At 61.1% G+C, this 27,257-nt stretch overlaps 3 protein-coding genes across 7 annotated transcripts; 2 read left to right on the top strand and 1 right to left on the bottom strand.

Annotated features, from left to right (window-relative positions):
* Position 1: 1 nt before the first annotated feature.
* Positions 2-11,015, top strand: GAA (glucosidase alpha, acid; the record flags this gene model as incomplete). The annotated part of the gene is made up of 19 exons (XM_026082011.1): positions 2-169; positions 247-392; positions 1,351-1,516; positions 1,998-2,094; positions 2,187-2,306; positions 2,681-2,799; positions 3,004-3,135; positions 3,918-4,028; positions 4,267-4,380; positions 4,518-4,602; positions 5,126-5,243; positions 6,093-6,226; positions 6,659-6,810; positions 7,312-7,460; positions 7,684-7,825; positions 8,127-8,225; positions 8,464-8,628; positions 9,500-9,652; positions 10,247-11,015. Coding segments are annotated over 19 exons (2,430 nt in total), but the record flags the coding sequence as incomplete, so codon positions are not given.
* Positions 11,016-12,298: 1,283 nt separating this feature from the next.
* Positions 12,299-16,651, bottom strand: SGSH (N-sulfoglucosamine sulfohydrolase). The gene is made up of 8 exons (XM_026081976.1): positions 16,555-16,651; positions 15,995-16,155; positions 15,604-15,709; positions 14,845-14,995; positions 14,322-14,478; positions 14,044-14,125; positions 13,739-13,942; positions 12,299-13,259 (listed from the first exon to the last, which is right to left on the bottom strand). The coding sequence occupies exons 1-8, from the start codon at positions 16,649-16,651 to the stop codon at positions 12,700-12,702; spliced, it is 1,518 nt and encodes a 505-aa protein (XP_025937761.1). The 3' UTR covers positions 12,299-12,699.
* On the top strand, positions 15,014-25,761 carry SLC26A11 (solute carrier family 26 member 11). 5 transcript variants are annotated; one of them, XM_026081974.1, is made up of 16 exons: positions 15,014-15,266; positions 17,593-17,785; positions 17,969-18,054; positions 18,990-19,069; positions 19,623-19,765; positions 20,090-20,265; positions 20,526-20,598; positions 20,997-21,047; positions 21,830-21,890; positions 22,287-22,342; positions 22,467-22,607; positions 23,156-23,283; positions 23,726-23,825; positions 24,169-24,305; positions 24,802-24,874; positions 25,174-25,761. In XM_026081974.1, the coding sequence occupies exons 1-16, from the start codon at positions 15,183-15,185 to the stop codon at positions 25,347-25,349; spliced, it is 1,758 nt and encodes a 585-aa protein (XP_025937759.1). In that variant the 5' UTR covers positions 15,014-15,182; the 3' UTR covers positions 25,350-25,761. The 5 variants fall into 5 exon arrangements, with proteins under 5 accessions (XP_025937759.1, XP_025937756.1, XP_025937760.1 ...); XM_026081971.1 differs by lacking the exon at positions 15,014-15,266 and adding an exon at positions 16,801-17,248; XM_026081972.1 differs by lacking the exon at positions 15,014-15,266 and adding an exon at positions 16,802-17,248 and having other exon boundaries at positions 24,172-24,305.
* The last annotated feature ends 1,496 nt before the right edge of the window (positions 25,762-27,257 follow it).

Raw genomic sequence — 27,257 nt, 5'->3', positions numbered from 1 at the left:
GTGCTTCTTCCCCCGCGGCTACCGCAGCTACCGCGCCGAGAACCTGACGGCCACCGCGGGCGGCTACGCGGCCTTGCTGCGCCGCTGCGCCGCCACCTTCCTGCCCGGGGACGTGGGCACCCTGCGGCTCGACGTGGCGCTGGAGACCCGCAGCCGCCTGCGCTTCACGGTGCGCCCCGGCCCCCCCGGCCGCGGCCCCCGGCCCCCCGGGCCTGCCTGACCCCGCTCTCCCCCCTCCCCCGGCAGCTCCGCGACCCGGCCCGCCAGCGCTACGAGGTGCCGCTGGACACGCCGCCGGCGGGCGCCCGCGCCGCCTCCACGCTCTACGGGCTGCAGTTCAACGAGGACCCCTTCGGCCTCGTCGTCTACAGGGAGTCCACGGGGAAGGTGCTGTAAGTGCCCTGCTGCGGCCGGCGGTCCTCCCGACCCCCTGCCCCGAGCCTCGGCCCGCTGCCGGGAGCTCTCCTTGCTGCCCAGCCGACAGCGCTCCTTCCGAGGGTCTCCGCTCCTTTGCTTCGTGCTGTGCTGTCCCAGCTGCTCGGGTTTGCTCTGCCCTGGCTGTGCCCCCTGCAAGAAGGGGCCAGCACTAGCCACCTGTGGCGGATGAATGGCACGGACTCAGGAGGGTTTGCGTGCTGAGACATTTATTGTTTATTTCTGAGCATATTTAAAAAGTTAGCTGCTTCAGTGGTTTCACAGACACACTTTGCTAGGCCAATCATCGTGCAGATTATGTCACAGGTAGCCAACCATTACACCGATCACGCACGCAGCGGTCATGCCTTGTAGCTTGCTACTTGTTTAGGAAAGCTGTCTTGCCCTTAACCTTGGTTCCCACTGGCTTCTGCTAGTTTATCTGTACTTTCTCAGGATGTATCATTCCCAGCTGCACCAGTGTCCTTGGGTACGTTTGTCTGAGGCTCCTGTTGCTTGCTACTTGCAACTTTCCACCAGTTTAACCCTGTCATGACCCTCCACAGCCACCCGCCTCTTCTTGACTCCTGCGCCATGGGGGAGCTGCTCCAAAGGGATTTTGTCTGGAATCGGGACCTGGCACAGGTCGCAGCAATGCCTGGGCCTGTATGCTGGGAGCAGGGGCAGCAGGCAGCTGCTGTGAGTTTTTGGCTTTGTTCTTACCTAAACCTGCAATTCAGTGTCTCACTGAAGAGGGAAGCAGCGCTCCTAGAGCTCAGCCGAAACCTATCTTTTGTGCTGTGACTAAGGCACCTGGATACGATCATTTGTGATGCTTCCCAGAGCCGTGGTTCTCCTGCTGAGCCGCTCTTCCCTCCCCGCCACGCTTGGCGCTGCCAAGGCTGTTTGCTGGGAGTCTCTGTTTCTCTTTGGCAGGTTGAACACGACCGTGGCACCCCTGTTCTTCGCAGACCAGTTCCTGCAGATCTCCACTTCCTTGCCGTCTCATTTCATTACTGGGCTGGGAGAGCATCTGACATCCCTCATCCTCGACACGGCATGGACCAAAATCACCCTGTGGAATCGGGACATGGCACCCGTGGTATGCAGCGAGGCTGAGAAAAAGGGAAATAACTGTACTTGGGGGAGGGGCCCTGAGTTCCGTTCTGTTTCTTTACTTCCTTCCTGTCCAAGGCTGAAAAAATATATGTACATGTTTATTAAGCTTTGGGACCTGTCCTTGTGTAGACCCAGCAGAGCATTTGCTCTCAGCCCAGGGCAGGCCTCTGGGACCATCRTCCCAAGACTTGGGGTTCGGCACCCTTGGGTTCCATGCTGTGCTGCTCAGGAGCTGCTTTCTCCCAGTACGAGGGTACCTGGGCCAATAGTCTGGGGTTTTTGTTTGGGGGAGAGCTCTGCTGATTCAGGCAGTGTTTGGACAGTAAGCCCTAGGTTTGCATCCCGAGCCGTCCTGGTATTTCTGGCAGTATGCTAGGGGCTGGCACGTGCGTTATGGCCAGCAGGCATTAGGTGGGCGCTGTGCCGCTTCTGCGGAGCATTGCTGGCATTGCGCTGTACTCCAGCCCCAGGTCAATCTCTACGGCTCCCACCCCTTCTACCTGGTGATGGAGGACGGAGGCTTGGCCCACGGAGTCTTTCTGCTGAACAGCAATGCCATGGGTGAGTCCTGCAGAAGCGCTGGTGCTGGGGTGGGAGGATGGCCCGAGTCTCTCTTCTCATCCTCCTGTTCTCGTGCTGGTGCTTCCCCCCAGACGTGGTGCTGCAGCCCAGTCCAGCCTTGACTTGGCGAACGACGGGTGGGATTCTGGATTTCTATGTCTTCCTGGGCCCAGACCCCAAGAGCGTCGTGCGGCAGTACCTGGATGTTGTTGGTAGGGGCCTGAACTACTGGGCCCTGTGGGCTGGGAGGGGGCACAAGCGTTCCCGGGTCAGCTTTGCCTCGGAGACCAGATGTCGTTGGGAGTGAACTGACAGTATCTGTCCTCTGTGCAGTCCTTCAAGGGCGAACGGCTTTGCAGGTCACTCTTTTGCTTGGCCCGTCAGATGTACTGCCCGTGTTGTGGGGCCCGGGGGGGCTAGGAGGAAAGCAAATGTTATCCCTCTCCCAGAGACCCCTCTGTCCCCTTCCTCCTGCTGCAGGAGGGGAGGTGCCTTGGCTGCCGTGGCAGAGAGAGGCTGCAGGGTGAGTTCGATGCTTCGCGGTCTCTCTGCTGGTTTTGCTAACCCTCTCCCTCCTGGTTTCCAGGGTACCCCTTCATGCCCCCCTACTGGGGCCTGGGATTCCACCTCTGCCGCTGGGGCTACTCCTCCACTGCTATTACCCGGGAGGTTGTGATCAACATGACAGCAGCCCGGTTCCCCTTGGTAGGTCTCAGCTGCTGTCCGGGGAAGTGTCTAGAGTCGGGATGAGCAGTTATGGAGCCAGTAAAGCCTCTCCCCAAAATCAGCCATGCAGAGGCTAACCGGAGAGCATCGGCGGGGTGGGGGTACCTGCTGTGGTTTGTGGGATACAGCTGTGTGCAGGCAAGGCCTGGTCCTTCCATAACATGGCAGTCTTGGCCTCTGTAGGACGTGCAGTGGAATGACTTGGATTACATGGATGCCAAGAGAGATTTCACATTCAACAAGAAAACTTTCAAGGACTATCCGGACATGGTGCGGGACTTTCACCAGAATGGCCTGAGATACATCATGATTGTGGTGAGTGACGCCCCTGGCTTCACCCTACTTCTCCTGCGCAGATGGGCTCTGGCCTGTTGTGCAAAGGGCTGGGAAACAAAAGGGCTGTAGCAAGCCAGGATTTGGCTGCAGTCTCTTGATCTGGCTACCCACCAGCCTGCCACATGCATAAATGAGTAAATGCTGTCCAAGAACAACAACAGAGCTTCCTCAGTAGCTCACACGTAGTTCCAGGTGTCCCTGACATCCCAGCCCCTTCCCTCCCTGCTGACTGGGGCTGAAGGTCGGTGTCACTGCTTGTTCAGTGGAAGTCACTGCCTTCCTTGAGGTGTCCTTAAGGTGTCTGGTGGAGTTTGGCAATAGCTGCCTTTGGCCTGGTCAGAGCCCAGGTCTAAAGGCAGAATTAGCAGTCACAGACTGGGGACAGGAGGCTGCAGGAAGCAATTCATGTGTCTGAAGCAGGGAGCATGTTCTCAGTCTGGAAAACCACTGATACAGCATTTGCCTGTGAACTGTGCATCACCTGGATCCTCAGCTTCCCCAGGAGGAGTAAAAACCTTAGAAACGCCTTCTTCAGCAGCCACTGCACCAGTGCATGCTGCTTCCTCAGGCTCTTTGTCCTTTGCTCACCAAGAGTTTTGCAGAATTTCTTGCAGAAGTTATTGTTGGATGCAACCCTGTACACTGGTGCTGGGAGAGTGGGCAGAGTGCAGATGAGAGCCTTGTATTTCTCTTTCATGTGCTTGGAGTGCAAGAAGCTGTTCCCTGTTCACTGTTGGAGTCACTACTTTGTGCTCTGTTAGGATCCAGGGATCAGCAGCTCTGGGCCTCCTGGCACCTACAAACCCTATGATGATGGACTGAAGCGAGGGGTATTCATCCAAAATGCCACTGGGCAGCCCCTGATCGGGAAGGTATGTGCTGGGATTTAACAAAGCTTGTGGGAATTAAGTGCCCCATGTTCTGCTGGTTCTTCAGCAGTCGTGAGATGGAGTTGGGAGAGCTGCTGAGCACAGCAGCTCTGAGTGATGGGGGAAAGCACCCATGAGACGGCCATGTTGAAAAAGCAGGCAATTTAAACATGGGCATGTGGGATGCAGTGGGGATGGGGATGGTGGGGCTCTGCCCATTGCTGCTTTCTTCCTCCTCCAGGTGTGGCCAGGCCCAACAGCCTACCCAGACTTTACCAACCCAGAGACACGCGAGTGGTGGTATGACATGGTGAAGGAGTTCCATGACCAAGTGCCCTTTGATGGCATGTGGATTGTAAGTGGCTTTTCCCTCTCCTGAGGCCCAGTGGGTGCCAGGAGCCCTGGCAGAGCCGCTGGGTGCACTTCCCTGTCTCATTCCCTRTGCATCTGCTATGTCCTGGTCCAGAAACAAAAAATCTCTTCTCTCTCCAGGACATGAATGAGCCATCGAACTTTGTGGAGGGCTCTCAGGACGGCTGCCCAAGCAACAACCTGGAGGACCCACCCTATGTACCAGGTGAGGAAAGCAGGTACTGGCCCTTGTCTGGGGGAGAAGAGAGCACCAGGAGGATCAGGGGAGTGAGGGTCTCTGGTGCCAGACATGCAGGGACCCTGGGAAAGGTCAGCCTCAAGCCATCTCTCAGTGCTGTCAGGCACGTGGATGCTGTAGGTGCAGGCTTTGGACGTGGAAGAGCAGGCAGGGAACCAGAGCTGGGTGCGATGAATGAACCAAAATGCTGATTCTGGTTCTCTGGGAGGTCTCGCTCCTGCATGACTGCTGAGTGCTCTCTGCAGTTGGAGAGCAGATGCATTGGATGCAGTGATTGCAAAGGCATTACTTTCCTTAGGGGGTACTGTGCTCTTCCACAGGAGAGTGAAGCATTCTTTGCTTCTGGCACCCTGTGAGCCTGTGCCAGCCCTGACCGCTGAGGAAGGTAGCTGTGGGCACTGAACCCATCCCAGCAGTGTTGTCCTTGCAGGCCTAGTGCTGAGATGACCACTGCCCTGAGCTTGCTCTCACCATCTTCTCTTCCATGCAGGTGTGTTTGGGGGACGCCTTCAAGCAGGAACCATTTGTGCCTCTAGCCAGCAGTATCTGTCATCTCACTACAACCTCCACAGTCTGTACGGGCTGACAGAGGCCATTGCTTCCCATGAGTAAGTCTGAGACTCTTGTTGCAGCTCCTCCAGGGCAAGTGCCCCCTCCTACAGGAGACTGGCTCTCCCGGTCCCAGGAGCCTCAAGGAGCTGACACTCATCTACTCATTCTGAATTCTTGGGAAAGGTGGGAATGCTGAAAATGTCTGGTCAGGAGAGAGAGACATCTCCCTGCACTACTGCGTGGGCAGTTTGGGCACAGGCAAAAAGATTGAAAGAATAGGCAAAGGTTTGGTTTTTATAGCATAGTAGGCTTTTCCCTTCTGCCAAGTCCCCAGCCCTGAGAGGTGGCCAGAAGCATCCCCGCTTGCCCTGGGACTGGTGCAGTCTGAACGGCCAGTGCTAGAAGGGGAACATGGTGCCTTGGTGCCTCATGCTGCACATTTCCAGACACTTGCTCCCTCTTGACTCTTGCTCCTTCAGGCCTGGAGGAAAACTCTCTCTCATGTGTGGGGTAGAAGCGCAGGTGTGGGCTTTCCTGTCAGGTATGAGGCTGTGGCCAGCCTGTGCTGCTTGCRGGATCCACTGGCCCTGGGCTGCTCTCTGCCTTCCTGGAGCTGTGCTGACTCCAGAGATGGCCAGAAAGACATGTGGGGAGCTCAGCTCCCCGGGGTGAATGGCCAGCAGTGGCATCTCCCATCTCCCATGGTGGGGMTTCATGTATGTGGCTCTCCTGGGCTCCATGCCCCGGCATCACCTGCCCCACATATGAGATGGCAGTGGGTGTCTGCCTTGGTATGTGTCAGCTTTGCGCCGTTGCCAGGAGTCACTGGCGCAGGGCAGCGCACAGGGCATTGGCTGCAGCCCAGGGACTTCTCTTGGTCAGACTGACSCGAATCGTCCCCACAGTGCGCTGGTGAGGGTCCGGGGGAAGCGCCCCTTCGTGATCTCACGATCCACGTTTGCTGGTCACGGGCGCTATGCTGGTCACTGGACGGGGGATGTCTGGAGCAACTGGGAGCAGCTGTACTACTCCATACCAGGTAGGCTCCTGGGGTTGCATCCCTCTGCTGTTTCCTCCCTGAAGGGAACTGCACCTTTCTAGAAGCTGGGAGACTTCTCCATGGCTTCTTTACCTCCTCACAGTCTCCCTGGGAGTCAGTCGGCTCTGAGTCCAGCAACCCTCACAACCTGCGATGCCGTGGGATGGGATCTGTTCCCACCTGCTTTCCATGGGCCTGACACCTGCAGGGACTCCTGCTGGGGGAGATTTACCCCTTCTGGGCTTTCAAATCTGTGCCAGCATTGCCAGTGTCCTCGCTATGTCCCTCAGCTCAGTGCTGTGATACCTGGGGAGGGAGCTCCTGCCAGAGACAGTGCCTGGCCCTGTGCTCTGATGAGCTCTGGGGCCTGGCAGCGTGTTTCTGTGCCCCAAACACTGCACAGCCCTGATCCCATCTGTGTCCCCTCCGCAGAGGTGCTGCTCTTCAATCTCTTTGGGGTGCCGCTGGTTGGGGCGGACATCTGTGGTTTTGTGAGTGACACGACCGAGGAGCTGTGTGTGCGCTGGACCCAGCTGGGCACCTTCTACCCCTTCATGAGGAATCACAATGATCACGGCAACCGGGTGAGCGTGGGCAGGCACCAGCCACAGGGCAGGGAGTGCTCACCCTGCCAAGGAGGGTCTCAGCCAGCCAAGTCCTTCCTGCTCACCCTGCTGGAGGCTCTTGCGGGAGGCTGCAGCAGGGAGATTTGCAGAGGGGCAGTTTGGCGGAAGGGGCAAGAGTCAGTGAATTGGTGATGTGCGTGGCTAACAGCCGGCCTGTCTGAATAGCCCCCAGGTCCATGTCCTGCTCAGCGGCTGGTGTCGGAAGGGGAGCACATGAAAAGGCTGCTCAGACAAGTCAAACCCTGCCTGCTTTGATGCAGTCTGAGCGCTGCAGGGCCATGCTTGCTTGGGGCTGGGCTCGTGCATGCAGGATATGAGCTGAGCTGGGTCTCCCTGGGGCTGTTGCTGCCCTGCTGTGCAGGTCAAGTCCATCTCATGTCCCCGAAAGACATGTTTTGCCATTCCTCCCATGTACTGCCTGCACTGTCCAAGCATCTCACTTCAGCTTGTTCCCTGCAGCCTCAGGAGCCGTATGCCTTCAGCCCAGCTGCCCAGAACGCCATGAGGAAGGCCCTCTACCTCCGCTACTCCCTGCTCCCGTACCTCTACACCCTCTTCCACAAAGCTCATTCTGCCGGGGAGACAGTGGCGCGGCCTCTCTTCCTTGAGTGAGTGCCCAGCTGGGCCCCCGGCCAGGAGCAGTGGTGGCTGAGCAAGGGGAGCGTCTCTGGGGATGGCAGGATGGGGCAGGGTGGTGTGTCCACGTGTGCGATCTTCTGCAGGCTGTGCAGAGCTGCAGGTCTGTGTAGTGGCTCAGTGGGAAGTAAGCACAGAGTGTCTTGCAGGGTAATGCCCTGGCATTACAATCCTGCTTTGTGGATCCTTCTCCAGGTTCCCAAAAGACCCCAACACCTGGACTGTGGACCACCAGCTCATGTGGGGTGCAGGGCTCCTCATCACACCAGTGCTTGAGGCAGGAAAGACCAAAGTCAGTGGCTACTTCCCAGCAGGAACCTGGTACAGCTTAGCTGGAGTAAGTGCTTCCTTACCCATCTGCTCCCGGCAGCACTGGGCTGCAGAGGTCTTGGGGAACAGCACTGATGCAGAAGCTCTGGGGCAGCAGTGGTTTCTCTTCTGRGCCATATGTGCATTCCTCCATCACATCTGTGGTATCAGACCCTGACCAAATTTTCCCAAGACTGTTAGTTATTTAGGGCTTTTGCCTCTTGTGGGGTTTCACTCATGGGAGTTTGAGAGCTGTGATGCCTGGCTGAGGTCTTTCTCAGACATGCTGGCCCCTAAGATACGTTCTTCCTCCTCCTGTTGCTATTTAGGACTCAACYATCCACAGCAAAGGCCAGTGGATCCTCTTACCAGCTCCCCTGGACACGATTAACGTGCATGTCCGAGCAGGACACATCCTGCCTCTGCAGGTGAGTTCCCTGGTGACATTTTGCAATCATGGCTGTTAAAACCATATATGTGCAAGAGGGCAGGACAGAGAGTGTATGAAGTAGTTGCCTGCAAACTGGACATTGCAGAACAAACTGTGAGCCTTCAGTTCTCAACCAGGGTTGGGAGAAAAGGTGTCCCAACATAYATCATCAGCTCTCGAAGCGATTATTGCTGCATGGGTTGTCTGACCCCCTCCACCCTTGTCCACAACCCCAGGAACCTGCGTTTAGAACTGTCGAGTCCCGGAAGAAGGGGATGACGTTGACTGTGGCGCTGACAACAGATGGGTTTGCCAGGGGTGACCTGTTCTGGGATGATGGGGAGAGCTTGCGGACCTTCGAGAGTGGGGACTACACACAGATCCTCTTCCTGGCGACACATGTGAGTGTGGGGAGGGGGCCTGGTGGCAGGAGGCTTCTGACAGGGTATTTCCTGCTCCGTGCAGGTCCCAGTTCCCCTGGGGCTTGGTTATTCATGGGGGCACTGTGCCGTGGTGCAGCAAAGACATTCTGTAGCTGTCGCACCAAAATCACCRGGCTGAGCTCCGTCCTTGCAGGACATACGGGGAGCTGCAGTCCCTGCGGGCTGTGCTTCTCTTAGTGTGAGTTACAGCACTCTTCTATGCAGCAGCAAGGTGCAGCTCTGACAGAACAAAAGAGCCCTTGCAGGGCCCGTAACTCCCAAAGAGCCCCTTAGCAGCAGGAGGGGGGTGAGGCTGCTCTCTTCTCACGCCCCGAGGGCTGCGGGTCAGAGTGGTCGCCTTGAAGAGGCGCCGTGCAGGAGTGGATGTTGCTCAGCCCTGTCGCTCCAGTAAACGGCTCCACGAGGTTTTAGTGACTGCGGATCACTTGTCCCATCCCACTGGCGCTATCTGTGCCCTGCAGACAGGCAGAGCACCGGTCTGGTGCAGCCTGGGCCAGGATGTGGTGGCTGAAAGCGTGGCGCGCTTCCAAAAGGTGCTGGTTGCGTGCGAGGTGGTGCAGGACCTCCCTGTTCCCAGCCCTGCTCGTTCCCTCTGGGAGAGCCAGGCCGGCCCCTGTGGCAGCGCTGTCCTGGGCTCTGGGGCCAGGCTGTGGGACCAGGAACGCAGCCCTGCCCCTCGGGGGGACCCACTGTGCTGCTCCCACCCTGGTTCAGCAGGGTTTGCGCGCGGCCGAGCACAGGAGGGTGGCAGAGGGCTGCACGTAGCCACGGGGCTTGGAGGGCTGCGTGTAGCCCGGGGGATCGTAACAAGCTCCTCTCGCTGCTGCAGGGCGCCGTGCTCAGTGAGCTCTTGCGGGTAAACGGCCAGGTGGACGGGCTGCTGCTGAAGGCTGTGACCGTGCTGGGTGTCACAAGTCCTCCCCRGCAAGTCCTGGCCAACGGTGCCCTCGTGGATGACTTCTCCTATCGCAGCGACACCCAGGCAAGCGCGTTTGGCCTCATAGCTTCTTCTGAGCCTGCGGGAAAGGGGTGGCTTCGCTGGGCTGCCCGGGGAGGAGCACTGCCAGCCGGCTGCCAGGGCAGGCAGCTGGGAAGGGACCCTGATGGCTCAGCCGTGGGGTGGAAGGGTTTTGCCCCAGCGACTGGCACTGGAGCCACTTTGTTCGTGTCGAGGAGTAAAGGGCTGATCCAGCCCAGCTTCAGAACACTGCCCAGCGTGGGCTGAGTCGCCTGCCCTGGGGCCGGGGCCGCACTGGATTAGGCCGTGCAAGGGGGCAAGGGCTGGAAGATGAAGGACTGGGAGGAAGCGTGCTGATGGGGCCAGAGCACCCAAGCACTGTGGAGGAGCAGTGACACGGTGCCGCTCTGGGGCTGTCTGCTGTGGGAAACCCTTCTCGGAGGGGTTTGGGTGACCAGCCCAAAGCTGCCACCAGTGGGAAGGGGCTCTGCGGGAGAGGTGCAGAGCTGCGTGGCTGCCCCAGGAAAGCCAGCGGCTGAGGGGTGCAGGTCCCCCGGCAAGCTCAGCTCTGTCCCCGCTGTTTCTCGCTGAYGCTGATTCTTTCCTTCGCCTCCTCAGGTGCTGACTATCCCCGTGTCGCTGCCGATGTGGGAGCAGTTTGCCATCACTTGGTCCTGAGGCTGCCTGCCTGCCTCTGTATGTAGCACATCTCCACTGTATGCAGCAGCGTGGAGTGTTATGATACGGTTGCTCTCGTAGGCTGAATCTGGCCTTTTCTTTTTAAAAGCAGAACTGGATCCCCTCTTGCCCACAAAGCCTGGCTCTTGTCTTCGAGTCTGGTTTTGTTTCTTGCTAAAATGAGTTATATTTGAAATGCCTGRGCTCTTTACCAGATGTGCATCTGAGGGCTCGCAGAACCCCAGGGGATGGGGAACCCTGATTACTTACTTCCAAATTGGAAAAAAAACCTAAGTGCCTGCTGAGACAAGAAACCTGTTAATGTGCCAAAGTTGTTAACCTGTCGAGGGACTACAGGGCATCTCCCAGTTGTGTCTTTGGAACAGATACAAGCAAGAGGCTGAGCCTCTTTTGCATGCTGGGCTTAYGTGTTTAGTGTCTGAGCTCAAGCTCTGGGCTTGGGAGGTGAATGCTGGGGAAACTGCGGTTTGGGAGCTGTAGAGCCTTCAGCCACCAGTGCTGGCAAGGGCTTGTGCTCCGATGACCAAGATGCGCTGGGACTCTCTGTGGCATTTCCCTTGCTGCTGTACCCTGGGTGAAGCCTGAACCTGCGTCTCCAGCAAGGGCTGAGAAGGAAACATCTATCTGCACATGGGTGTTTGGGAGGGGGTGGAAGTACTGTGAATAAAGAGTCGGTCTGTCTGTCCCATTGGGCTTCATTTGCTCTGAGCGGTGTTGGGGTTCCTGCAGCCTGAGGAGCTGTGATGTTTGTGTTCTCTGGTGGAGAGAAGCGTGGGCTCTCCCAACCCCAAACCATGTATTGCCTGTCCTAAAATTGGTGCTACCCTCTGGCCCAGCCCTCTCCTTGGTCGGGACACCACTGGCTCCAGGGGATCAAAATCCTATAGGGCCATCATGGCTGTGCCTTGTCCTGGGCCTGGTCTCCTGAGGCGGCAAGTCTCCTTGCAGACAGTGAGGAGATCCAAGCTGCCCCGAGGTGGGGGAAGATCCCCCGTGCCATCTCCCTGCCCTGGCCCCTGGTGCCGGTGCCGCTCTGCTGCGGCGTGCCGGCGAGGCCGGCTGGTGGCTGCGAGGTTTCCCGCTGTTTTTCAAAAAGGCCCTGCAGYGCCATGGAGCCACAGAAGAGCAGTTGCTGGACGGCGCGCAGAGCGAGGAGGCTCAGCTGGACGAGCTGCCCTGCCTGCACAGCGCCATCACGCCCGAGAGCTGGAGCGACCTGGACTCGCTCGWGGGCTGTGTCCGAGCAGCCGCCGCTCGTGAGCAGAGGAAGATGGTGTGGATAGCACAGGACTTGGGCTGAGCCCTGGAGCCAGGGAGAGCAGGCAGAGGGCTTTGATGTCAGCCACGATCCTGGGCCGGGTGCAGGGACCGGATGGGGTAAGAGGGTCTCTGCAGCCATCTGTAAATGACCTGCTAACAACCAGGCTAATGCTCAACCTCGCTGCAGCCTGGGCCCATTAACAACGGACTACCCATGACTATTAATTTGGGACGCTTTCTGTCCCCTTCCCTGTGTGAGTGGCTGGTAGCTGGCACGGGCCAGGGCAGCTGTAAGCTGGGGGTGCCTGGTCTGACATCCTCCCCCGAGACCAGGGTGCTGCTGGAGCTGCTGCCGGGGCCCTTCTGCCAGCGCTGGGCCAGGCCCGGGCCCCTGCCTGGAGCTGACCCGGCTCTGGCTTCTTGTTCCAGGTATCCCAGCCTGGCTCGCAGTCCTCTGCAGTCCCCAGGCATGCACACTCCAGAGATGCTGTGCATTTTGTATATTTTGCTAAATTAAACYGTATCGGTACTGAGTGTTGCTGCACGCTTGCTGGTTTTTGCTGGCCCCAGATTGCCTGTTTCCGCAAGGACGAGCAGGCGCAGATCTGTCCCCCTGCAGAGAGGTTCACAGCAGGAAATGCTCTAGGGAGACTGCAACGTGGAGCGCCGCAGTGGAGAAACGGCTCTGGCAGGAAAGCGCYAAACTCCAGGTAAAAGCTGAGACATTCTCCTCCAGTGGCTTTATTGAAAAGTAAGTTAGCATTACAGCTTTCCTGGCTGAGAATACAGCCGAGACCCCAGGGCAGAGGATCCCTTAGGGCCCCAGGGACAGGTGGTGGTTGTGATACAGAAAGCCCAGCCTGGCGTGTGACACAGGAATTTGGGTTTTTGCACCATCCCAACCTCGTGCCAGGCAGGCAGGGTGCAGCACTCCGGCCTCCTGCAAGGCCACACCAGCTCCAGGCACTGGCATTGCACCTGATGGAAGTGAGCGTGGCTGCTCCCTTGGCAGCACGGGGTAAGGACAGGGGAGAGGGCACCAGGCCTGGCAGGTGCCCGGCATCACCCTGCGGCAGTGGGTGCTGGAAGGCGTCAGCAAGGCAAAGTAATGGTCACAGTTCATTGTGCAGCGGCTGGCACTGAGGGTTCAGCTTCTCCTCCAGGACAGCATCAGGGGCGCACACCCACGGGTCGCCGGTGTCCCACTGCCACTTCAAGAGCTGCGTGCGAAGCAGCTCGAAGACTGCGGCRTAGCGGGGGTCAGGCGCCAGGTTCTGGCTCTCGGTGGGGTCACGGCTGCAGTCAAACAGCTCCCAGCGGTCCCTGTAATAATACTTGTGCAAGGTCTTGTTCCAGTGGGTTGGCTGCCCGGCTGTGGTCCGGTTGAGCAGGTCTTGGAAAGTGGGCGAGATGTAGAAGTCCTGGTCAATGGGAAAGGGCATCCTGTAGTTGAGATTGTGAATGAGGCGGAATTGCTGATGCTGGATGGCCCGCATGGGATAGTACATGGTCACCTCATGGTGGCTCTGGCTGCTGAAGGCTGTGGCCCAGGGCTGCTCCAGCTCCAGTGCTGGCAGGAGAGATTTTCCAGTAAGCTGCACTTTCTTTCTGCCAAAGATGCTGTAAGTAGGGTAGGGGATGGAGAACCAGTCTAAAATGGTCGGTGTGAGATCTGGAGAGGAAGAGAAGGGTGAGAGGAGGGGGCTGGCACTTGTGGAAGGAAGCTCAACCCCAGAGAGGTGGAGAAAGGGCTCTGGGGTCTGCTGCTGCATAGGCCGCAGGTGGTCCATGTTCCTCCCCTCCCACTGGGGCAATTTGGGTTGTTCAGACAGCTTTGCTGCAGGAAAGGAACGTGACAGCCACATGGGCCTGGAGCTGCTCCAGCTCTGGGGGGATGTAGCTGAGTCCTGGGCTGATGTTCCTGCAGGGCTGGGACACAGCTCCTCCATGGTCCTTCCTCACCTTTCCTGGGGACCAGGCATCCTGCCTAAGGACGGCAGGCATGCCAATGCCAAGAGCTGCAGGACTGACCTCAGCCCAGTAGGGAGAGGACCCTGGGTTTCAGCATGCGGAAGGCAGAGGACAGATTGTGACACTCAGGCACAGCTCTGCGCATCTCTGCCCTCTCTCCCAGAGGGCACAAGCTCTTACCTAGGAGACTGGCAAAGGCCTGGCTGACCTGTCCCCAGCGCCCGCTATGCTCAGGGGAGGAGATCAGCAGGGGCTCAGCAGTGCCTGAACGGTAGAGGTTGGTCCTGCCGCTGGGGAAGGGGATGCCGTTGTCAGAGGTGTAGATCACCAGCGTGCTGTTGTGGAAGCCAGCACGCCGCAGTTCCTCCAGGACCAGCCCGATGCCTGCACAGAGAGGGGCAGAGCTGAGCCGGTGCGGGAGAGACCTCGGTGCACGCAGGCGTCAGCCTGGCCCCCAGCGTCCCCCTTCCCCGGCCGCTCCCCACCTTGGTCCATGCGTCCGATGGTTGTGTACTGGGCTGCCAAGTCTGCCCGGGCAGCCGGAGTGTCTGGAACAAAGTGAGGGACCTAAACAGCGAAAGAAAAGGGGCATGTGGCAGCCTTGTGGGAACCGCTGGGAAGGGGGTCACAGACACGCCGGGCTGGGCTTCACCAGCCTTCACCCCGCAGCGCTGGCTGCAGTGACGAGGGCTGGCGCCAGCCCACGTCCTCCCCTGCTCCGACAGGCGGCTCTCGCATCCCGCACGCCTTTCCGGGCTCCCACCTGCACTTCCTCCGGGCTGTAGAGCTGCGGCTTCCAGTCAGGGATCCAGCCCATGCCGCTCTCTCCATTGCCAAATTTCTCGCAAAAGGCCCCGTATTGGGGCTGGGAGTGCCCACAGCGGTGGGGGTCGTGGAAGGCGACGTAGAGGAAGAAAGGCCTAGAAATCGGAAGCAGGGAGGCTGACAGCRTGGGGTGGAGGTGGAGGTGGTGAAGGAAAGGGCTGCCCAAGCACCCGGACCTTCTCTGGAGTGTGCAGGGATTCGGTGCGTGTGTGGACACCACCCAAACCCACCGCAGGACTCCCATCTAATCCGGGGTTCTGTTTGTGGGGAGACCCGGAGAGAAGACGTCCTTTCCTATTTGTGACCAGCTGGGACATGGAGATGTGTCTTCAGCAAAGCTATTTCCCCTGCCACACGAGAGCTCGTACTCCCTGGTCAGAGACCTTTGTCTCTCCCATATCCCGCTTGTAGGGTGTTCCAAGGGCACAAGGCAATACACAGGGATGCACAGTCCGTCTCACCTCTCATCCTGGCTCTGGAGGAAATTCCGGACAAGCACTTTGATTCGAGTGATGTTTCTCCCAACCTGCAAGACTGAACTGTTCTCCTCTGTGTATGCAAAGTCAAAGGGGTAGACAGCCTCTGGGCCAACGTGCTTCTTCCCAATTATCCCTGCAAAGAACGCGGATGCACGGTGCGTCAGGAGAAAAGAGGCGAGCACGGGGTGCAGAGCTGGCTGCTGCTTTTATCTCCCTTTTCCCTGGAGACTGATGCAAATCATCTGCTCTAGCGCTGGCTGCACAGAGGAAATGCTGATGAAAGTGGAAGATGCTGCTCATTTCTCCAGTCGTTTCACTGGATGCTGCTGGCTGCAGAAGCACTTCTGCATCTGAGCAGAAACTGGGACCTACACTGGAACCACTGCCTCAAATCGCAGTTGGAGGTAAGTGCTAGAACAGCTAAGCAGCCCAGGAGGAGGTTCGAGTCGAGCAGGAGCCCTGTGTGAACCTGGGAACTGGGAAGGAGAAGGGCTAGGAACAGAAGTGGAAGTGGGCCGTTCTCCCAGAACGAGGGCAGAGGCACGGAGGGAAGGGGGAGCAGCACGGGGGCAGCAGAGGGGAAGTGAAACGAAACTCGTGTCAGCACAGAATAGGGGTGCGTGTCTAGTTAGTGGTGTCTAACTCACAGGTCAGTTAGTTGCCCAGCTCTCCTGCCTGATGGGGTTCGAGCATGGAGGAGGAGGGTTTTCCTGCCTGTTTCACTCGCCCTGGACTCTCTACCTGTCCGGATATGTGCTTGGCTCAGCAGCAGGGGCAGGCTCCGCACACTGTCGAAGGAGTTGAAATGGTGCACGTCCTGGTGCAGCCCGTACATCCCATTCTGGTGCTGCAGACACGGGGGAGACAGAAAGGTTGGATGATGCTGCCAGCCTGGCCCCCAAACCAGCCCCAACGCTGCCGGTGTGCGGGGTGGCACAAAGCGTGGGTGCTGCGGCTGCAAAGCCGGGCAGCAGCTGGGGAGGCAGGTCCCAGAGGGGAGGGCAGAGGGCTGGTCGTGGGAGAGCAGGGGACGTGCAGGGATCACCAGGTCCTGCGCGTGTGCCGCAAGGACGCAGGCTCCGCTCAGGGAGCGGCAGCCCTGGTGCCCCCCGGCGCGTGTAGGTGGCCCTACCTGGGGTAAGCCGGTCAGGATGCTGGCCCGGCTCGGGGAGCAGCTGCTGACGGAGGTGAAGGCGTTCTGGAAGACAACGCTGCGCCGGGCCAGTGCGTCCAGGTTGGGTGTCTGGATGGCCGAATTGTTGTACGCGCCACTTTCAAAGCCACCATCGTCTGCTGCAGAGGGGAAAAGGAGGTGCGGGGCTGAGCTCGGCTGCCCTGTCACGCCGACAGGGTCTGACCTGCCAGGGTGTCTCTAACTCTGCAAGGCAGGGCTGCAGGGGACAYGAACGATGCTGCAGGCTGGGGAGCACCCTTGGGGCAGAGGGTTTTGCCCCCTCTTGCAAGGGGGGGCTTAGTCCCTGCTGCAGGCCACGGTGCCCTGGGCACCGCGCTCAGGGTCAGGGGCTGCAGCAGGACTCCGGGGGCTCGTCCCTCCCCGGCCCAAGGGGTGCAGGCGGGGGAGCCCCCAAAACTGCGCTGGTGCCGCTGTCCCGCTCCTGCCGCCCGCCGGCTCGGGGCAGGGGGCGCCGGGGCCGGGACACCCGAGCCGCCCGAGCCGGCGGCCGCACTCACCCAGGAGCAGCAGCACGTTGCGGGCCGGGGCCGGGACCCCGTCGAGCTGCAGCGCGCCCAGCAGCAGCAGCAGCAGCGGCAGCGCCCGGGGCCGCATCGCGCGCCGCCGTCCGGGGCCGCCGCTGCCGGGAAGCGGCCGGGAAGCAGCCGGGACTCGGCGGCTCCGGCTCCTCCTCTGCCCCGTCACATGAGCCGTCCCGGGCGGGGCCCCCGGATGCGCCCGGGGCCGCCGGGAAGGAGCCCGGKGCCGGGGGTTGCACGGGCAGCCCCCGCCCGCAGCCCGCTCGCGGCCCCGGCGCTGCCTCCCCCGGCGCACGGGGAGCTTCGGGCCCCCCCTGCCCGCAGCAGGGTAGCGGCGGGCCCGGAGCGGAGCAGGGCTGAATTTTGCCGGAGCCGCCTTGGCGGTGCTGCTGTCCCCGCAGTCCCGGGCAGGGGGTTCAGCCCCTCCACAAAACCCCGCTGAGCCGGGGGGCTCCGCGCCCTGCCCCGCGCAGCCATGCCGGCRCCGGACCCCCAGGACCCGGCGCGATGCTGCTCTTATCGCGCGGTCCAGAAAAGGCTCCCTATCCTCAGCTGGCTTCCCCGGTACTCTCTGGCCTGGCTGCAGCTCGACTTGATCGCTGGAGCGACCGTGGGCCTGACGGTCGTACCGCAGGCGCTGGCGTACGCCGAGGTGGCCGGCCTGCCTGTCCAGGTGGGTTGCGGTGCCCTGCGGCAGCCCCGAGCTCTGCGTCTTGCGTAGRTTCAGCCGCTACCTGTTGCAGAGGTGGAACTGCAGGACGGCTGCGTGCGGCCTGGGGTCACTGCAGGGAGGGCAGGGGCGCAGGATGGGTTGGGAGGCCGGAGGCTGATCGTGTGCAGTCATTCATTTTTCTGGGACAGGATCCACAGATGCAATGTGTTTGCCTAGGACTGACTGTGGACTCTGGCGGGATCTCGAAGTAGCACAGCCCTCCCTTCATCCAGCCTCCTGGAAGTGTGTAGCATTTCCCAGCTCCGAGTGTCGTGGCGCTGAATGCTCCTTTTGTCCCCGTGCAGTACGGCCTCTATTCCTCCTTCATGGGCTGCTTTGTCTACTGCTTCCTGGGAACTGCCAAAGACGTGACGCTGGGTCCCACTGCCATCATGTCGCTGCTTGTCTCTTCTTACGCGTTCCATGACCCTGTCTATGCCGTCCTGCTCGCCTTCCTGTCGGGCTGCATCCAGCTGGCCATGGGGCTCCTACGTCTTGGTGAGATGCTCTTGTCTTTTATAGCCATGTTTTTAGGATGTTGCTTATCCTGTAATTGTCCCCTCTCCTCCCTTGCATCCTCTGAGACTCGGGTTGCGCTGCTAACGTTCGCGACAGCTCTGTGTGCGTGCAAACACCCTGCGCTCCCTGCAGCCGATTTACTGTCACCCCTGTCCCACGCAGGTTTTCTTCTGGACTTTATATCCTGCCCAGTCATTAAAGGCTTCACCTCAGCTGCTTCAATCACCATTAGCTTCAACCAGGTCAAGGTGGGACCTGCTGATTTGCTCTCAAGTTCTTGTTCACAGGACGAGTGTGGAGCTGGGATGTTTAGTGCTGGGCTGGGYGCGGGGCCCGGTGGCAGAGGAAGGAGGCCGCGAAGGGCACGCGGGTCCCACTGCCAGGGCTTCTGGCGGGCCCCGACCCCTGAGCACCCCTGGTGAGCCACCTGCCCTCTGAAACGCACCCTCCKCCCTGGTGATAGCCAGGAGCGGGAGCTGGCGGCAATCGGGACACCCAGTGAAACCATGAGGCATGTTTGATTTGGCCACTCGATAGCGGTGGTGGATGACTCTTTCCGGCCTGCTGAGATTGGCTGTAAGGCTTGGCRGGTTCAGGGCTCCACCAGTCCCTTGCTGGTGTCTCTGGGGTCTGAAGTATTTGGGCTCTTCTGGAGCAGCAATGCTTCCTTTGTGGTTAACCAAAATCAGACAGGCCGAGGGGGGTGGTGTGAGGCTTTGCAAGAAGCCTGAGGGCTGATATTGGCTAACGACTGCGGTTGCAGCTAGTGTTTCTGCAAGGAGCCTGGGAGCTTGCTGCTGCTGCCTGCCAGCAGCATGCAAAGAGACATCGGGGCTGGGTGGGCTGGGGATGGGACGAAGATCCCAAACAGCTTCTTACTGGGAGGTTGTGTGTAAGCAGGATGGGGTGGAGGCACGCTCAGGGCYGCAGCGCTGCAAAAAAATTAGAGCTAGGGAACCTCTGAGGTCTCCCTGCATGGGGAGAGGTCCTTTCCTGAAGGCTGCGTGAGGGAACATGATGCAGTCCCCGATGAACCTTCCTGACTAGCAGACGGCAAAGACCTTGCGTGTGCCAGGGCCCTTGGGGAGGGACGTCGCTGAGCCCCCGTGCTTCTGGCTGTCCCCCCCGGRCACTGGGAGCTGGGATGGTGTGGGGTTTCACGAGGCTTCACCTTTTTGCACAGAACATCCTGGGACTGCAGGGAATCCCTCGGCAGTTTTTCCTGCAGGTGTATCAAACGCTGAGGAGGATCGGAGAGACCAGGTCAGCGTCTGTCCCTGCACCTTCCCTGCTCCGTCCCCTTCCTGCAGGTGCAGGGGCCGTTGCTGCTTTGCTACAACCGTCTCTTAGGTCACCCCAAGCTCCTCAGACCAATTTCTCGGTCTCTGCTCAGTGCTGTGACATGAGAACACGTTCTCTGTCCTTTCCATCTGTGCTGGAAATTTGAAGATGGGGGGGTACAGGGSCTCCTGAGTCACTAGAAGGGGAGGGACAGGGCACGTTTGTCCTATTTTCTGCTCCCAGTTAGGTAAATCAGATTTTGCCAGTCCAAAAGCACGTGCTTGAGACCATCTGTGTGTAGCAACCCCTCCTCCAATTTTTGACGGTCCAAGAGGGGAGCTCGAAGATCCCTGCGTCCCCCTGGCCCCTCTCAGGGCCGCCAGGATCCCTGAGAGCTGGGCTGCTCCCTCCGGAGCTGCGGCCGCTCCCTGGGTAGCAAGCGTATACGTTCTTCTTTCCTCGCGGGAGCTGTTGCAGTAGCTCTTCCTGTGCACTGCAGCGCGTTCAGGTTGGCATCGATGTGACCTGTTTGCAGGGCTGGGGACGCCATCCTTGGGCTGGCCTGCCTGGTGGCACTTACAGGGCTTGGGGCAATGAAGAGTCGCCTCCCCAGAGCTCCCAGTGTGGAGCTGCTGTCCACCAGGGTCAGTTATCGCATCGTCTGGATCTCCGCCACGGGTGCGTTGGCCTTTCTCTGCCCTTTCTCTTTCCCGTGGCAGTCCTTCCTGTGGTCTCAGCCTCTTCTGGAGCAGAGGAAGAGGGGAGACCTGCAAAGAGGAAGAGAGAGCCTGGATCTGACCGAGGCAGGCAGGGGCTGAATCCCAGAGGTGGATTGGGGAGGATGAAGTCACCTGGATGGTCCTGCCACTGTGTATGCCCTTTTCTAAGGGTAGAAAGACTCCAACGCCTGCCCCCAGGCTGGGTACCTACCTCCTCTGCTCCCTCCTGCTACCTCGGGGCTCGTGGCAATGTTTCACTGGAGGTGTCTTCTCTCCACTGTAGCACGCAATGCCCTCGTGGTCCTGTTTGCTGGCCTGGTTGCTTACTCCTTCCAGGTGATGGGCTCTCAGCCGTTCACGCTCACTGGGAAGATCCCCCAAGGACTCCCTGCGTTCCAGCTGCCGCTGTTTTCCGAGGTCGCCCCCAACGGCACTGTCCCCTTCAGCAGGATGGTACAGGTGGGTGCTGCCAGCTGGCTGGAGAAGGCTGGGCTCCCCCGGGAATTGCTTTCTTGTTCCTCAGGGTCATTTTAAATAGCTGAGCAAACCTGGGTGCARGGGAATTCCTCCTGGGAAGGGGCAGCTCCTTTCAGCTCCGATCCCTGGTCGGAGGGGAGACGGGGCTGTGCAGCGTTGCGGGAAGCGCTGCAGGGCGTCCCGCCGGAGCTTGCGTTTGCTGGCTTTTCTCTTACAACATTCACCTTGTCCTTCTCTCCCAGGACATGGGAGACGGCCTGGCCGTGGTCCCGCTCATGGGACTGCTGGAGACCATCGCGATCGGCAAGGCTTTCGGTAAGGCTGCGTCAGGCTCCCGGCGCCTTCGCTCGCAGGAGGGGTCTCGCAAGGGGCCGGGGGCTTCGCTGCTCGCCAGGAGGCGGCGGAGGGGAGGGCCTGGGGCTGCCCTTGCTGAGCCGGGCTCATAGCGTGGGGCGGCAGGAGCGGGCCCCGGGGAGCGCTGCTGGGGGGGCGCCCCGTGGACCCCCCCCCTCCCCTGGCCAGGCGGTTCCCGTGTACCCGAACGGGGARCGGGCACGGGGGTGCCCCCCTCGCTGCGCCGAGGTTCAGCGTGGTCTCGGCTCTGCTCCCACGCCCCGGCGGGGGTGCTGGGRCGGGGCGCCGGCGCTGCCCCTCCGCGCTGCGGACCCGCGCTCCAGCCCGCGCTGGGCCGTGCCGTTGTCTCTTCCTTCCAGCCTCACAGAACGATTACAGGATCGACCCCAACCAGGAGCTGCTGGCTATGGGTAAGAGGCCGCTCGGAGCGGGGCTGGGGGAGGCTCTCTGGGACGGTGCCGTGGGAATCTGGCCTGAGAGCAGCTGTGTCCCCTATAGATCCCCTATAGATCCCCTTTCCCGGTGGGAACTGGGAACCAGCCCCTGGGCGCTGGATGGAGGGGGCCTGTGCCGGCCCCCTCGGGGACCTTCTCTGTGCGTGAAGGACGAGCAGGACACGCACAGCTCAGGGTACGAAGCAGCTACAGACCCACAAAAGMTGGCTGGGAGCTAACAGGCTCCTAGGTGAAGCCTTAGCTCGTCTGCCGCCTCGATAAGGCACCTGCAGCATTTTGCTGGTTGGGCAGGAGGAGAGCGGCCGGTCCCTGCTCCCGGGAACACGTCCTTCGTGGTGCTGAGTCGCTGCCTGCAACTCCCTCTTCTTCCCTTTGGGGTTTTATATCTTTCCRCAATGGTGTTTATCCTTCCCAGTCCTCGAGCGCTCAGCGATCCCCATCTCAACAGTCCTACCCCTATCTGAAGTTTTGCCGTTCTTATCCCCCGTGCTCCCCTCCGCGGCCTGATCCCAGCGAGGAGGCGGGATGCTGCGCGGCACCGCCGGGTCGGGGTCGGGATCGGGATCAGGGCCAGCGGTCCCCCAGCAAGTCCGTCGTGACAAGGCAGGTCCGAGGTCGAGCCGGCGGGTCTGCGTCCGGGAGGAGGCGAAGGCAGGGAGACGGGCTGCTCCGCYGGCCGCCGGGCAGTGCCTCCGCTGGCTGCTGCATCCACAGCCCTTCTCCTTCCCCCGCCGCAGGCGTCACCAACGTCCTGGGCTCTTTCGTCTCCTCGTATCCCGTCACGGGCAGCTTTGGGCGGTGAGTAGCAGGCTCCGGAGCGGAGGCTGGGGCTGCGGGACCCTTGTCGGGGCTCTGCAGGATCTTGGGAGCAGGGTTGCAGGGACCCCCCGGGCATCCCTGCACCCGTGTCCGTGTCCCCATCTGCCCCCGTTGGCTTCTGAGCCGTGGGTCACCTGGCCGCCTGCCCTCTCGCCTTCGCTTCTCGCGTGCCCCGCGGTGCCTCCGGAGGCCGGGAGCCCTGGCTGCGCTCGTGTTTCTCCCCACGGGGCTGGTTTTCCCCGTCCGCAGTGCCGTCCGCGCCCCGGTGGGACGTGGGGCTCGGGGTGCAGGTGAAGAGGGGCCGCGAGCCCCCGGCGTCCCCYGCGCCCCGCAGGGTGCCGCAGCCTGGGACGGCGCCTGCGCTTTGTGTTTCAGGACGGCGGTGAACGCGCAGACGGGTGCGTGCACCCCCGCGGGAGGGCTCGTCACAGGTAGAGGCCGCGCCGCCTCCCCGGCCCCCCGAGCTTCGGGCGGCTCTGCAGACCCCCCGTGCCCGGCACCGGCGTCCCGCTTCCCCCGCGTGCCGGGGCTCACGCGCTCCCCACCTCCCCGCAGGGGCCCTGGTCCTGCTCTCGCTGGCCTACCTGACCTCCTTCTTCTACTACATTCCCAAAGCGGCGCTGGCTGCCGTCATCATCTGTGCCGTGCTTCCCATGTTCGACGCTGGCATCTTCAGGACGCTGTGGCGGGTTAAGAGTACGGCCGGAGCCGGGGGCTGTCGGATCCCCCGTTGGATCCCTGCTCTCCGCGCGGAGCAGTCGCCCTGTGCGAGGGCGGATGAGGGATGCTGTAGCCTCTTGGGGCCGCCAGTGGGGACTCTGACTGCTCTTCCCCAGGGACACGTGTCCCCCCGGGTGCCAGGCAAGAGGGGAAGATTTGGCCAATAGCCCAGAAGCACCGGAGCCCTTTCCCTTTCCAGGGGGCTGTGCGTAGCCAGCAGCTCTGGCCTGGGATTTCTCCCTTGCTGATCCAAGTGCAGGCTAGAAGGGCTCTGCCCTTACTCCAGTGACTCTCCTGTCCTCAGCTGCGATGGCCTTTGGTCCTATGGGCCCAGATTTGAGGCCCGAAGCACCAAAAGTTAGGATTTTGCGTCCTCCCAGGCAGTTCCTCCCACGCTGCCCTTCGCTCTTCCCTCTGCTGAGTTACAAACCGGGCACCAGGGATTTTCTGACGCAGGTGCCATCCTGGAGGGCCCTGTTGCACGAGGACAAGGTCCACCCGGGACTCGGTTCTCTCTCTTGCAGGGCTGGACCTTGTGCCCCTGTGCGTGACGTTCCTGCTCTGCTTCTGGGAGATCCAGTACGGCATTGTGGCCGGGGTGCTGGTCTCGGGGGTTCTCCTGCTCTACCCCATTGCCAGGCCCCCGATAAAGGTGGGCTTCACCTTGCCTTGGATGCGCTGGGGCCAGCTGGGCTTGCCGAGAAGCGGGGAGTTGGGAGAGGGCTCCCTGTGAGCAGCAGGTCCCGGGAGAGCTGGGGTGCAGGATACTTTTTCTGTCCTGCTTCTGCCCTATCCCACCTCCCCAGGCTGCCGTCGGCGCAGTGCAGGGACCCATTTCAAGGAGCGCAAGGCAATGACGATCCAGRAAGCTCGGAGCTGGAGGGAGGCGTTGCTTTCCCTGTTTGTGCTGGGTGTTTGCAGGAGGGCAKCTTCCATGAGGGATGTGGGCTCCAGCACGTTCCCCGCCTGCAGGAAGGACGATAGTTCGCTTTGTCACGCGTGCAATTTCCCCTGCTTGGGGAAAATGGCAGCCTGTGCGGTGTCCTTCAGCCCTCCCMGTGACATGCCACCCTCCGCTCTGGGGTCTCGCGCAGGTGTCCGACCGGGGAGAGCTCCTCGTGCAGCCCGGGAGCAGCCTGCATTTCCCAGCCATCGAGTACCTGCGGGACACCGTGTGCGGACGCGCTCTGGCAGGTACGGCACCTGCGTGCCGGCCCGTCGCCTTGGCCCGGTGACCTGCAACGCGGTGCCCACCTGCATCACTTCCGTGAAAGTGACCTTTTTCCGAGGAAAATTAAAGAGGGACTTTGGGTGGGATGTTTTGGGATTTATGTCCAAGTTTATCTCCCTCTCGCGTGATCTGGCTCTAAAGGAGCAGATTGCACGTGTGTGCGCTCTGGCTGGTTGAGGACAGGACGCCCAATGGCCCAGCTGAGGTCAAATGCAGCTTTTGAGCTGCCTGATCCCACAGGACTGAGTCCCCCGGGATGGTTAATTCTGGGCTCATCAGGGAAACGACCGCACGCTCTTCTTCCAGCAGCATCTTCACTGTGCTCCGTCATCCTGGACTGCCGCCACGTCAGCAGCATCGATTACACGGTGGTGGTGGGGCTGGCAGATGTGCTGCGTGAGCTGCGCAAGCGAGGCCTCTCCCTGACCTTCCGCGGCCTGCAGGTACGCGGGCAGCAGAACCGTGCCCGTGTCCCGCTGCTTCCCATCGCTCCAGGCATCAGCCGTGTTCTCCAGAGGAAGGGTCCCTGCAGATGAGCCCAGCCGGATTGCCTTCCCCTGCACCGGGGGCTGCACTGCAGCTTGCAGGGAGCCTTTGGGCTGCGCCAGCTCTCAGGGCCCCGGTGCGAACTGCTCCCCTCTCGCTCGCGGAGACGTGCCGCGGGGAAGGCCAGGGCCCAGCGTGGCTGTGGACTGGCTGCTCACGGCCTGCTCGTGGGACGCAGCTGCCTCTCTTTTGGCAGCGCCTTCGTCTCAGGGAGGGGAGGCTGCAGCCTGCGCGTCCAGCTGCAGGGTGCTGAGCGGTGGGGAAGGGCTGCGTCTCTCACGGGCCGGGCGTGCTCACCTCCGCCCGGGGCTCTTGCAGGAATTCCAGCCTCTGCAGAGGCGGAAATCTGTCAGGGCCGTGCTTATCCCAGCCTGTCGATTTCTCTGCCCTCAGGACGACGTTCTCCAAGCCTTGCTCTCTGCAGGCTTAGAAGAGTTCCAGCATTTCACCAGCTGGCAGGAGGCAGGTGAGGCTTCGTGCCGCCCCGGGGCGGGAAAGGCTGCGGCTTCGCAGCGGTGCTCCCCGAGGCTGCCGCCACGGAGGGAGGCTCCGGAAGACAAGCCTGGGAGCCAAACCCTCGGCACCAAGGGCTGCAGKACGGATGGGAGCGGGTGCTCCGGGGCTTGGTTCCCAGGCAGGGTTCTACTTCCTCGGAGCTGGAATCCGGCCTCTGGAGAGCAGAGCGCACCGTGGTGCTGGCAGGGCTTGGTGAGCCCTGGCTTAAGCGTCTCTGTTCCGCTCTTCCCGCTTCCCTCCTCAGAGCAGCGCGGCGAAGCGGAGCCGGGGAGCAGCTGGGCCCTGCTGTTCCCCTGCGCCGAGCGCTCGCCGCTGGCCACGGGGTGCATCCAGTGAGGCAGCGGAGCGGCCCGGCACCTTCGCGGGGTGCATCTTGCCGAGGCAGAGCCGCTTCCCATTGCCCCGGAGGATGGATGTCGTTGTGAGAACGAGAAAACCRGCTTCCCCCAGTTGGGCTCCTTGTTTCGCCGTTGCTGTGTCCCGGGGCCACGCGGAGCCGTGCCGTTAGCCGGGTCCGCGTGGCACCGCGCGGGGCCAGGCTCCGGCATGCAGGACCCGCCGTGGATCCGGCGCGCTGCAAAACCTCGGCTGTGCCACCCGCCGCCCGCCCTTGCCCGGCTCCTCCCGGGCACCCGAGGGGCACRGAGCCACGGCAGCGGTTTGCTCGCTGCTCGCTGCGCGGGGGAGCGGGTGCGCGTGGTGGTGCTAAGCAGCGGGACACGGGGCCGGAGCTCACGGGAAAGAAGCTTTCCTGACGCTCCCCCCTGCCGTAAGGAGGTTTCCTTTCCAAGGCAGAGTTCTGCACAGGCTGCAAAATAAAGCAGTAATTAGAAATGATTGAGCGTGCATCTCTGCCTGCCTCTGGGGAAGGCTTTTTCCTGCTGCGGGGGAAGGAGTGACTAAGCTCATTCCTAGATACCGCTGAGCGGGGAAAAGAAACTGAAAGCGGCGCGCTGCGGGAACTCTCGTGGCCTTCCTGGAGACGCGCTGCTGCACTGCTGGCCAGAGGTTTTGCAGGTTCGGCAAGGAGGGCAGCAGCATTGCTCGGGAGCCGCGGGGCTGGCAGGAGCTGCCGTGGCGGCTGCAGGAATGTTTCTGCCGCGGGGCAGCGAGCCGCTCGCCCTGCTCCTCCGGCAAAGAAGCGTTTCCCAGCGGTGGAGGCGCATGCACAAGCCCCAGTGCCTGCTCCCCGTCCRTCTCCCCAACCAGGGACCACCCTGGAGAAGAAGCAGGAGGCAGGAGGAGGCTCGGGATCTTTACTGGGGAGAAGAGGAGTAAATGCACCGTCTCCTTCACAAGCGCCCGCACACGTGGTGCCTGGGGGCTGAGGGGGAGGCTGAATGCTGCTTCCTGGGCTGGGAGACCAGGGAGAGTCTTCAAGAGAAGACTGAGACCCGCACAGGGCAGGAGACGCGGCTGCGGTGTGGAATTGGTTTGCCTCCACCCGAGCAGCCAAATCAGAACGCAGAAAGGCTTCACGGGAGGTTAGAAAAGCTGCTAGATCTGGTGCGCAGCACGGGGACGGAGCGACAAGCACGTCTCCGGCAGGAGCGCCCTGCGCCGGAGCGGGCAGCGGGAGCAGGCAGAGGGGGACTTGGCCAGCGGCCCAGCTGCTTGCACCGGCCACAAACCATTCCCTGTGCCGGAGAGCTGGCCGGGCGCTGGAGGAGGGAGCTGTGCTCCTCCCTCGCTAATGCCTTCACGGGCTCCTTGCCATGAGGCACGTGCTGGAGGGGTGGATAAACAGCCTGAAGCTATTTCTTTTTTTTCTTTTATTTTGCTGCCAGTGCACCCACATACACGACCTTGTCTTTCCCCCAGAATAGCCTGGGCGCGGGGGACATCAGTGCGGCAGTGAAGATGCTCCCCGGGACTCTCCGGTGCGAGGCATAGGTGTGTCGGTCCCGCATGTCACAGTTGTTCTGCACTGGAACCCAAATCGGATTAATAAAGAGCCTCTTCTAGAGCCCTCCACAAAGGGCTTAATTGTTTGAAAGCTCCCAGCGCAGAAGTGCCGGGCAAGCAGGGCTGGTCCTCACTGCAGCACGTAACCAGACGAAATGTCGTTCCTGCCGATTCCCATTTTGCAGCGTGAGCAGCCGCCCCCACTCCCGGGCCAGCTCGGGCCCGGCTCTGAGCTGCTCCATTGGTGCACGTTCCCTTCCCGCTCCTTTAACCCGCTTCCCGCCGGCGTGCGCAGCCTTACTGCTGTTCAAGCAAACCTCAGCGTGCGACGGCAACCGTTCACCACCACTTATTCCACGCCGGAGAAAACGCGTGGGAATTCTGCAAGCTCCTCTGGGAGCCTTGCGGGGATGCAAAGCGCCCGGCTG

The sequence above is a fragment of the Apteryx rowi genome, unplaced genomic scaffold, assembly GCF_003343035.1.
Source record: "Apteryx rowi isolate R43461 unplaced genomic scaffold, aptRow1 scaffold_564, whole genome shotgun sequence".
NCBI classification, from domain to species: domain Eukaryota; kingdom Metazoa; phylum Chordata; class Aves; order Apterygiformes; family Apterygidae; genus Apteryx; species Apteryx rowi.
The sequence above is the reverse complement of the archived record's forward strand: the minus strand, read 5'-3'. Positions and strand labels throughout refer to the sequence as shown.